This window comes from Condylura cristata, unplaced genomic scaffold, assembly GCF_000260355.1.
Source record: "Condylura cristata isolate star-nosed mole 26May11 unplaced genomic scaffold, ConCri1.0 scaffold00010, whole genome shotgun sequence".
Taxonomy (NCBI): Eukaryota; Metazoa; Chordata; class Mammalia; order Eulipotyphla; family Talpidae; genus Condylura; species Condylura cristata.
In genome coordinates this window covers 19,873,284-19,885,700 of record NW_004567111.1, presented here as the reverse complement: position 1 = coordinate 19,885,700, position 12,417 = coordinate 19,873,284, and the positions used below count along the sequence as shown (strand labels likewise).

General features: G+C 42.2%; 1 protein-coding gene across 1 annotated transcript in view; it reads right to left on the bottom strand.

The window, feature by feature from the left end:
- Positions 1-8,308, bottom strand: part of TBC1D4 (TBC1 domain family, member 4) — a 187,979-nt gene extending 179,671 nt beyond the window's left edge. The window contains exon 1 of the mRNA XM_012723315.1: positions 7,807-8,308. Within this exon, the coding sequence (XP_012578769.1) occupies positions 7,807-8,304 (498 nt within the window). The 5' untranslated portion in view covers positions 8,305-8,308. The remainder of the gene's footprint in view (positions 1-7,806) is intronic.
- Positions 8,309-12,417: the final 4,109 nt, after the last annotated feature.

The following is a 12,417-nucleotide window of genomic DNA, read 5'->3' as shown; positions in this document are numbered from 1 at the left end:
AAATACCGGATGGTTTCACTCATAGCAGGAGTATAATGGACCAGGCGAGAAAATAACAAAAATAATGAACAACCATACACCAGAGACATTTTGTGTGGGTGGAGTGGGGAATGGGATCAAAAACCAGGGTGGTGGGGGGGAGAGAAATGCACAGGATTATGGTGAGGGCACACGGGTGATCTGGTGATGGGAAACGCGCGGGGATTACAATCGAGATGGGAAAAAAAATGTACAAAATGATGTAAAAATAAACTTTTGTAATAAAAAAAAAAAGAATTTGGTTTTTCAGGCGTCCCTGGTGGCCAAGGGGTTAAGTCACAGCATTGTGAAGCTATCAGCAGCCACTGCTGCATGAATTCAATCCCCAGCCAGGGAGCTGACCCACGTGACACAGCAGACCGCTCCTATCCTCCTGCTCCCCTCATCAGTGCATTTCAGCCAATTCGCCTGTTTTGTTCCCCACTCTGTCTCTGATAAATCCTTTCACCACCTGCATCTCTGGCCTATGCCTCAGCTCTTATATGCATAAATAAATAAAGTTTAAAAAAAAAGAACTTGGTTTTCCCACCTAAGTGAGGGCCTCCCTGGTGGCACAAGGACTAAGACTCGGTGCTATTATACTGCACTGCCGTAGCCAGCAAACCTCCCGTCTCCCCCACTACCCCATTAGCAGTGTTGTCTATGTATAAATAAATTCATTAATATTTTAAAAAATCTAAGTAATTTTGAGAAATCTTTTTCCAGTATAAATTACCTTATTTTAATTTTATCTTTTAACATCAATAAAAATGAAATTCAGTATTTTTGTTTGGTTGTATAAATCACAGTCTTTTGTAAATTGAGCTATGTTCAGTTAAGTTTAGCTAATGGATAGAAATTTTTAAGTGTTTACATGGTCTAGACATATCCTAAACAAAATTCCATCTAAGAAGGAATTTAGCAATATTAATGTATTCTTGGGCTCACATTATGATATTTTCACTAAACAACTGCACCTGTGAAGTGGATAGATATCATAAAGCAAGGTGTCTATTGTAACTTTTTTATTTCCCATTAAACAAAAGTATGTTGGCATACTTTATCCAACCATGCCTTCAGTATTAATTATTACTTTACACTTTAAATAAGCATATTTAACTGTGGAGATTTTCAGTGTAAGATTGGGGAGTCCGTGGAATTTGGTAACTTGTAAGAGCGAAGCAGGGTGGTAATTGCCAGGAGCTGGGGAAAGGAAAACTGGGAGGTGTCCATTAAATGGTGCAAACTTCCAGTTCGGCAAGATGAATAAGTTCTGGAGCTCTAATATACAACATAGTTATCAACACTGTATTGCATACTTGAAATATGCCAGGACAATAGATATTGAGGGTTCTCATCACTCACACACACCCAAGATGATAACATATGATGTAATGGATAAATTGATTAGCTTGATTGTGCTAATCATTTCACAATATATACATATATCAAAATACCGCATTGTATTCTCAAATACGTACACTTTTATTTGTCACTTATACCTCAATAAAACAACTAATTTTTTTTTTTATTTTTTCAACAACTACACTCTACACAATCAGAGGAGAATTGGCTTATAATTTATGTTCCTGGACTAGAATCTGCTTCTACTATTATATGTTTGCTACCTTATGGAAATAATGTAAACAGTATGTATTCAGTTTCTAATCTGTGAAACAGGAAACTGATACATACTTTATACAATTACTGGGATGATAAAATGTGATAACCAGGAAAAGCATAAGAGGAGTACAGTCACACAGCAGAAGTTCAATAAATACTAGCTTTTAAGGAAATGCATTAAAAAGCTACTCAGTATACTATACTACATAGTATGGTATCATAATACAATCTTAAAATAAGCCAGTGTGGACAGCTGGCACGTCCCAAAGTTATAAAAATTATGTTAATATTTTATGTAGACTACATTTCATGCCAAACGTTTTCCTGGTCATTTATTCTGATTATAAAACCAAACTAAATTATAATTGATCTCTCCTTAATTTTAAAGGGGTACCACTAAGTAACTGCATTTTTTACAAGGTCTAGACATGAAAACACCTCAAATAAAATGGAACGCTAATATAACCACCCAAATGTTGTTGATGAAATAAATAAAGGCCCTGAGATATTTTTTTAAGTAGTAAACAAAATTATTCAAAGTGGCCATTTTCTTATTCACCAAATTGCCCAACTCTATTTTCTCCTGATTTTCTTAACAATCCATAAACTAGATAATGTATAAAATACATAGAAACTGTCAGTTCCTTACCAGGCAACTACTCATTCCACACATAAACAAAAGCTCTTGAACAGAGTATGCTTTTTCTCTGGCTGAAACGAAATAAACCTTTAATTGTGGCATTGCAAATATTATTAGAATTTAATATTAGGATATTATTCTGTAATAATTTGTTTATTCCATTTGCAAAACTTGAAACTTTAGCTTGAAAGGTAAAATTTTTATTCAACATGTTTAGTTTTATGATGCCTGGCAAACCATTGGCTGTCTATCCAGGAAAGAAAATATGCAAAGCTTTTAAGCTAGAAAATTAAATTTCTTAACAATCTTCTATATTCAGAACTTAGCCTTTTACCCTCAACTTCAACTTTAAAGTCTGAGAACAGTTGCAGAGGTTACGGAGGGAACAGAAGTGAATAACCAATCAAACGAAAATCACTGAAACCTATGGTTCTCAGCCTGTGGCCTCCAGCCAGAGGCTTGAGCATCAGCAAAGAACTTGTGAGACTGGGAAACAGATGGGAGGGTTGAGCAGTTTGTTTTAACAAGCCCTCCAGGTGATTCTGACACACTCAAATTTGAGGCCTTCTGGTATATGATCAAGCCCTGATGGAACAGGTCCAATCATCATAATAGGATACCCTCCAAACTGGGGTTTGTGGACGCACATTTTTTTTTCCTTTTTTTAAAATTATTATAATAGTTTATTTTTACATCATTGTGTGACTTTTTCCATCTCAGTTGTAATCCCCGTGGGATTCCCATCACCAATTCACCCATGTGCCATCATCATAGTCCATGCACTCTCCCTACCCCTCCACCTCCCCATTTTTGATCCCAGTCCCCACTCAACCCACCTAAAATGTCTATGGTATATAGTTGTTCATTATTATTGTTATTTTCCCGCCCTGGTCCTTTATGTTCCTGCTTTGAGTGAAACCATCGCTATTTTTCTTTTTCTTTCTGGCTTATTTCACTGAGCATGATCCCTTCCCGCTCCGTCCATGTTGCTGCAAAAGGCATGTGTTCACCTTTTTTGATTGCTGAATAATATTCCATGTATGTGGGCACACATTTTTATCCTTCCCTCAGATAACAATGGAGTTTTACTATGGAGTCATGACAAATCAACTTCCATCTCAGATTGAAAGGAGAGAGAACAAAAGCAAAATAATGACTTCAGCAAACTCAAGAGAACCACTTGTCCAAAATAGTACAAACCACAGTCTGCCCTCATGTAACAACATTTTGCCCTACTTGACTATATTATAATGTCCACAAGGAAATAACAGCCTCAGTTAACTCTAACAATCAAGTTATCTGATGACTTTTTTTTTTTTTTGGTTACACATTGCTTTTCTGAATGCTGTACTTTACAAGGACCTATCAACAATGGAAAGTGAAGATTTACTGTACTCAGAAAACAGCAATAACTAGGAAGAAAACATTTAGAGGTCAATTTCTCTGGTTTTCTCACTAGTATATTCTCAAAGCCATTGACCATCAACTTTAGGGAAGAACTTTTTGAAATAAGCAAAATTTACTTTGAAAAGGGGTTATCTGAAAACTGGTAGCAAAATACTCAATATTTAAAGAGGAGCAAAAAAAAAACCCACAAATTTAGAGAACTAAGAGCTGGAAAGAAATGATGTCGTTTATTTTTAATATTAAGAAACCATTTGTAAAACCAATTTGAAAATACATTCTTGCAAGCTTCAAAAAACATACCTAAACAAAACTTGTGAAAATCACAGCAATTGATTAAAATCACAGCAATTGGTTTTGTCTTTTGAATGGCTGCTCATTCCATAATGCAATATTTTCATGCTAAGACTCATGAAAATGATAACACCTTTGTACACTAACAATATTTATAAGCATTAGCAAATCCTGTTCTTATTTTATGTGATCAAATACATATACCATAAGAAAATTGTTTTTAATAGAGAAATTGAATTAATGCTATATAGCCCCTTTCTGAAAATAAAAATAAAATCTTGAAGAACATTAACGATCTACCCTGGATCTGAGGTAGAAAACCAGATATTCTTGGTTCCCAACCAATTTTTAGTCTACCACTCAATTTATGTCAATGGGATTTTTTAGATAGATAGAAGATAGATAGGTAGAAGCATTCTGACTAGTTCAAATCGCCAGGTTTGAATGAAATGTATCAGGACTGACATTCCTCCTGTACAAGACTACACAGGCTTGAATAAATGAAAGCCAATCCTGGAACTGGTTGGTTTGCTCCCCACCCCCACCTCTATCTGCACCTGGGAGAAAGAACTCTGCATCAGCCATTCCAGCCAAGCTCCTCCAGCCAAGCTCCTCCAGAAGCAACATCCTCAAGTTGACTCTGACCCCTCAGGACATGTGGTGCCAAAGGCACATCACTGTGGCAATGCCCCACCACAGAACCACGCACAGTGCTCCTATCTCTGAGATCCACCCCACAAAGATATGTGCATAGATCCCTGCAAAACATTATCATTTTTATATCTAGATACCACAGTGCTCTCAGTGGTTCTGCATAAACATACTCTTTGCCTTTTAGCTATGGTGACTACCTCCCAGTTTGCCTCAACAGTCCAGGTTTATACCCATTATGCTGGGTCAATATTTGTGGAGCCCCATTTCCTAATTGAAAAACATGTTGCCATCAATTAAGTAATAAATTATATGATCATTCTACAGATAGGACCTTTTCAGAAAATGGACAAGCACGATAGAAAAGCCAGTGGCAAGTTTCTCTGGGGATTGACATGTCTATTGCTCTGAGCTTCCTCCCACACTTTGGTCAGCAACTGTAGAGAACACTCCAGAGATTTCTCTTAATGATTTCATGAAGTCCAACTCCACCTCCAATATAGTCCTCTAGGGCAAAGAAGGCAGTTGGCTTTTCTCTCTGCCTTCAAGGGTGCTGAGACCTGTGCAAAGCCTCTTGTAATTCATCCCAAATTCAGCTGCAAAATCATCACTTCTGAGAGTCGTACCTATCAATTCTTCCTAAAAATGGCCTAATCCTTCCTACGCTAAGAGCATATGGACTGAATTCAGAAGCTCACAACGAAATGTGACAAACTGCACAGAGGGAGGCCTGCACCCTGCACTCAACAAATATTTATGCCATGAATCTCTGAAGCCAACTCTCATCTGTTTTGGTTTGGCCCCGGTAGATTCAATATTTTAAATATTTGCTAATACTTGAAAATGTGAACTCATGCATGAAGATCCAAATTTCTACTTTCTCTTGAGAAATCAGATCTGGCCATGGTGAGCATGTTTATGCTTATGCAATTTCCAGCCAGAGCTCTGAGCTGCACCTTGAGAAAGGACACCCACTTTTCAGTTCTCCATGGTCCTCAAACATCTTCTCAGGCATTTGTGGAAGTAATCCCTGATTTATGGCTGGAGATATTCCTTAAGGGGGACAACATCGGGCCTTCCAAATTAGCAATACTCTGCCAAGGTTTCTCCTCTACATTTAGAGCAAATAGGAATTCATATCTTTAGATCAATGGCTCAACAGGGAAATGGCAATAAGCAGGCATAATTGGTTTTATTTCTTTTATCAAAAAGCTACATGGTTTCCACTGTTCCAACAGGACCAAACAAAGGAAATGAGCCTACACATATTAACATTTGCAAAGTAATAGCACACTTAGCCTCTAACACCTGAACACATACTCAAGACAAATAGAAGCTGATGTTTTTAACTGCCCTACCTGTCAATCTGGAAGAGAATCAATGGCCACTGCTGATAATTCAAGGAGTTGTGACCCTTTAAAAAGACTTCGGCCATCAATGATATTAGAATATTAACATATACCACCAAGGACCACGAAATGTTCCTTAGGGTCCTGAAAAAGTGTGATTCCTTTCTCCTTATTGAAAGAACCAAAAGAAATTAATACAATAAAGAGAATAACTTTCAGAAATGAAGAACATGATGTAGGGGTCTGTGTGCAATGGGTTAAGCGAAGTACTAAGAAGCTATCCACAGGCACTGTAGCAGGAATTAAATGCCCAGTCAGAAAGCTGACCGGCATGGCACAGCAGACCTCTCCTGTCTCCTCAGCTACTCCCCTCAGCAGTATATAGTATATTTCAGTCAATTTGCCTGTTCTGTTCCCCACTCTGCTTCTGGTGAGCTCTCTCACCCACTGTACCCCAGCTCTTGTATACATAAATAAATAAATCTTTAAAAAAAAAAAAAAGAACATGCTGTACTCCCATCTGCAAAAGCCTTGACAAAAAAGCATACAATAAATTCATAAACCATGGCTGGGATCTTGAGGTAATTTATAATTGGGTATTTTGCCATGATCACATAAACCAAAATTGCTCTCTTCATATTGGGAGCTCTGGGTATTAATATATTAAACTTTCAAAGCAACAAAGTCTAAGATAACCAGCTTTAATTTTTTTTTAGTCAGTTATAGACCTTTTGTGAAAAATTACTAGACAAACAGAAAGTCATTTACAGACACTAGGATAATAAAGAAAATACTTAGTTTTATTTATAGTATTTTTTCCATCTGACTATTAATCTCCCGGGACTAAAGGAACTGCCACTTGATGCAATGAGACTTTATTTACTTATATTGAACTAACACTATTTCCCAAATACTCTAAAACACTATGCAAACATTATCTTATAACAACAGCATGTTGGGGTCTTCTATATGGTAAAAATTCTTTGTGCATTTTAAAAACATATTTTCAAAGACACAATCACTGTGGTAAAGTTTGTATCAGAGTCCTCTTGCTATGAGATAAAGGCCCGCACCTGTTTTTAAGGAAGTGAAAATGCACTATTTGATACCAAACATCTCCATTTAGTATACCCTGGAGAAATCCCAGTGGAAAAAAGATTTTGACCTGTCAACCAAGTGGGTATGGAAACTGTCTCCATAGTGCGTAAAACCTTAAAAAAAAAAAAAAAGAAAGAAAGAAGGAAGGAAGGAAAGTTTTCATTCCACTCAATACCCAAAGGCAGGTTCGTACATTGCTACCTGACAATATCTAGTAACTTCTCCCTAAGCCCAGCTGGAAAAAAGCCTCCCAGATCCAACACCTGCAGGTGCCGCAAGGACGCAACAAATGAGTTCAAGCTCAGGACACCACCAAGACCGGGTTGCGTGCGGGATTTCCTGAAACCCGAAAAGCTCTCGCAACCCCCTTTACACCGACAAGCACACGCAGGCTCACACACGACCACTGCCTGGCTGGCCCTCTCCACTCACACCCCAGGCACCGCGACCCACCCGGAACGCGCGCCACCCCCCACGTCCTCCTCCCGCGCGCCCGCTACTCCCCGGTGCCGGAACCCTCGCCCGGCCCCTCCTCGGCCCTGCTCCTGCTCGCGAGATCCCACCAGCCCGGGAAAGCAGCCCCTCCGCTCCCGCTGAAGAGCGGGACGAGCAGGCACTGGAGCGCGCCACGTGCAGAACGCTCGCCAGCAACCAACCCTAGTGGGTCCCAAAGTGCCACCCCGCCGGCGGCGCCGGCCCCTCCCCCGCGGCTCCCAGCCTGGGTCTCACCTGGTTGGGATCTGTGGCGCGAAAAACGTGACAGGCCATCTGAGACTCCGGGTCGTCCGGCTGCGCCTTGATCAGGTAGGCGAAATAGGTGAGGTCGTGGCTGTTGTGGATGAAGCGCGAGATGTGCTGTGCCTTGTGCTCGAAGATGAACACGGCCGGGTTGGGCGGCGCGGCGGCGGGGCCGACGCCCCCCGCAGCCCCGGCGCCCGGCGCGGGGACGCAGCGCACGAAGGGCGCGCTGAGCACCAGCAGCACCTCGCGCACCGCGGGTGCCCCGCAGCCGCCCGCGTCGGACTTCTGGCTGCGCCGGCGGATCTCGGCCATGAGCCAGGGCAGCATGGGCAGCGTGGTCCTGCGGTCCAGGCACGCGCCCCCCACGTACCACAGCCGGAACCGCTTGTCGCCCGGCTTCCCGGGGCCCAGCTGGGGAAGGGCGCCCGGCTCGGGCTCCAGAGGGTGCGGGAACGGCTCATCCTGAATACAGCTGGGGGGCTCCATAACTCGCGAGGCGCCCCCAATTCTCGCGCGGAAGGCGGGCGCTGCCGAAAGTGTGCCAACTGCCCCCCGGCCCGCCTGGGTACGGCGCGACCCGAACTCCGCGCCTCAGCGGCCCTGCCCCATGCGGCACTTTCCCGGGCGCGGTTGGCAGCCTCGGGCGGCGGGCACCGAGGGAGCGCCCGGCGGCGGGACTGGCAGGAGAGGGCGGGTCAGCTCGTCAGCCTTCGTTCCCGGGCCCGAGCCGGGGTCCCGACTTCCCGCTTCCTCCGCCGCGGCCCCGCGGGGTCAGCCCCACGCCGAGGGCTGCGGCCACCGCCTCCGCCGCGACCTCCGGCGCTGCAGAGCCGCCGCCACCGCCGCGCTCGCCTCGGGCGGGCACTGGGAGGCTGGGCGGAGAGTGGGGCTGTGGGCGGGAGGGGTGACTTGGGGCGGAGCTGACTCCTACCAGGGTGACCCGCTGTCACCTGGAAGGTCGGGGCTGCGGGGCTCCGGCGCGGCCAGTCCTTGGGAAGGGCCTGGAGAACTATTCCGATGGAAAATAACAAAACAAAACGTGGCCACGCGGGGGCCGCTCCTCCTCCAGCCGCCGCAGCCCCGCTCGCTGCTCCTCCTCCAACTGTTCCCGTCCCTCCCTCGCTCCTTCCTTCCTTCCAGGCTGCTGCTTTAAATCGGGTTGCTACCCCGCCTCCCGTCTGGCGGACAGTGAACGTCGCCTATAACTGCTGATGTGTGAAGTCGCCTCCGCCTCTTCCTCCGGCCCCTGCCCCAACCCCCTCCTCCGAGCCGCGCGGGGCGGCTATCCGGTGCCCGGTGCGGGCACGACCAGACCAACTCGGTCTTCCTCTGGTCACCAAGATTTCCGACCTCCCCTGACTCCTCTACTGCCCCCTGGAGAGTGAGCCACTCTCGATGGGCGCTGGGATTTTAGTAGTAGTCGTAGTAGTAGTAGTAGTAAGTAGTAGTATGTACTGGGCTTCCATTTCCTCTAAAGCTTGCATAATATCTTCTAAATCTCTTTTCCTGCCACGTTCCAAAAATGCTCTCGGTTTAAGCCACATTAGTAAGATTAAAGATTTTAATTCCAATTTCACTCGAAAATATAACATTTGTATACCAAACGTGTGTTTTAGCTCTTGTTGTAGCCAGTTTCTTAAAATATAAAGAAATTGCAATAAATTCAGTGTGTACATATATATATATATACATATATATGTGTGTATATATATATATATATATATATATTCAGAGCTAATGTAAAGATTTCTAACCTTTTATACGAGGTAATGCACATTTCCAAGAGATTCAAAAAACATTCTGAAGATAATTGGATCATTCTAATTTTAATATAGAAAGATAGAGAAGTATTCTCCACATTAGCAAATTGGACTCGTCTCTCTTTTACTCTTGCTCAATTATAATTAATAATTAGGTAAGCAGAAGAAATTGGAAAGTCACTAAAAGTACCAGACTTTCTCCAAAATACTTAGAGGCAAATGAAAAAGCAGCTTTTCATTTTTTCTAATCAGTATTAATCAGTATTCTCCTTTCTATAAAACCCTGTGACTATTTTGCTCTATATATGTAAGCTCACTTATGATAAGTGAAAAAAGCTGCCGTTTTTTCTACTGAATTTCTAGGCTTTTTTGTAAAGAAGCATCTAAACTCCTAGAGACAGTATTCATTCCTTGGATTAAGCATTTGATTTAACCAATCTACCACTCTTTTGTGCAAAATAGACTCATACCTTCAAGAAGCAATAAACCGTTCTTGGAATTAGGTTGTGCCTGCTAGAACCTTAATAGAAACTCTTTCACAGGTCCCATTTCCTTAAGCACATCTCTGGAATTGTTACAGGGCAGGGAGAGAGGGACACCCCAAATCTGCCTGCTCTAAAAAGATTCTGCCACATCAAGACAAAATATAAGACCTTTAATGGAAAGGAACTTTAATACAGTGGGTGTGCAATACATAAAAGACCAAGAATACAGTTTCTAAATCAAACACCCAAAGTTACCCATCCCCTCATGGGTAAAAGTTAACCCAAAATGGATTGGCCCAAAGCAAAGCCTGACAGGCCACCACAAATCTAAAGCACTTTCTGGCGGGGACTCAAAGAAAACGGTCAGAAATGGCCAGACAAGTCTGGTAGGAAAAGAGCACAATCACGATAAATGCTGCCATACTTAACCTCCCCCAAGGGTCTCTCAACCACATCTGTTTCACCCAGTCCAGGGCCAAGAAACAAAAGCTGCATCTAAACATGTCTCTGTCTGCTCCATGGGGCTCCTTCAGGTCATCTCTTGGCTATAGGTCCTGCTTCCATCCTCCTCAGTCTTCTTCCCAGATTCTTCTCCCTGCTCTTCTCTACCCTCCCCTGGGTGCAGCTGGGAATCTGGGACCTCCCCTTTTCCTGGGGAGCACCCTGTTACAGAATCTGTAAAAGAGAAAAAAACAAAGATTTGGAGAAAGCATGGAAGTCTTACTGTTCTACCAAATCATCCAGCTTGGGAGCCAGGATTGAATTTGGAGCCCCCGTTAAGGAAAATGAAGCATTACAAGCAACAGTTACGTATTGACAAAAAGAAACAGAAGAATTGTCTCTTATTACATGACATCCTGTATGTGATTGCTTCCTGCTCTGGAAAACAACCGTAGCTCCTTCTTTCCTAACATTTTCATGATGCTTATCTTATTATTCATTAATAAATATGTGTTTTCCAATATCTGATTCTCTTTGCATCCTGACACATGATAACTCTTCCCAGCCTCTTTACTCACAGACATAGGACTGTGGCTAGCAGTGAAATCTGAGCAGAAATGTCACTTCTTGAGTAGGAGCATTTAATTGCCAGTAGTTGATGCTCCAGTCCACTCCAGGGACATCATGGAAAGGTGTCCCTGTGGAGGTTCCTCATGATCAGAGCAGCCCAGAATGCTGAGCACCTCCCTGCACACCTCTTGTAAGTGAGGAATAAACAGTTTGTTTTACTAAACACACCAAGATTAAGAAACCATTTGCCTCTTTGTTGTTACTGTAGCTGACCCTATGGAATGAAATAATTATACTATTGTATGTAATGTCTTCAATAGCTTGTCTTATTGTCAAACATACATTTGACTTATTGCATAAATAAATTTAGATGGTAAGCTATGAGTTTTTGCCCTCATTGTATCACCCACAGAATCTTACAGAATTGCATGTACATACATAGTGTTCAATTATATGTTGAATCACTTGAATTTAGAGATAGATAATTTTAGAATGTTTGGTGAGTATTACACAGAAAATACAAGTCTATAATATTTACTAAATGGTAGGACAATAAATCAAAGTCTTGCCCCCAACCCCTCCACTCTCAAACCTACCACAGCTCTCCCCAAAAAAGAACAAACGTATATGCTCACAAAAAGCATTTCGAACAGTGCAAGAAATATGTCCTAAATAGTCTTGTAGACACTGCTACCTACGATATACAAAAAGGATGCTTATTTTTTATGCTCTTTTGATGCTCAATCCATCCAGTCAAATCAGTTTTAAAAATTATACCACTTGACAAATATGAGATCTTGAGCTAATGGAGTAGTCAAAAACTGAAAAGGTTTCTTGCAGTCTCTTAGTTTGTTTCCTTGATGCCAAGCCCAAGTTTGCACATTCCCTCTCTCTTTTCCTCTTTTACTTTCTCTCCCACTCCATACCACCTCCACATCTACTTTTCTTCCCTGCTTTAAAAAAAAAAATTCTAAATGAAGATGCATTTCCTAAAGCTCAAAGTACAGTCTCTCTAGTCTTGTACTTGCCCCTGGTGTTTCGCTAACTCCCACATACAATCTCTCCATTCCCAAATGTATTTTACGCTCATGACTTTATGAGACTTTATCACATAAAGTGATATCCATACTTCAGTTTCCCCCATCCTTCTTTATTTGAATATCCATTCATTGTTCAAGACCCAACTCTGTGAAAATATTTACTTCCCCAGTGAGAATTAGTGGCCCTCTCTTCTTTGCTTTTTCAAAATTGCATTCCACTATAATTGCTGTTCCATTCTTTATAGTTATTAGGTGATCAGTCTCTGTCCCTCACCACAAAGAGATCTTGAAAGAAGGGATTGT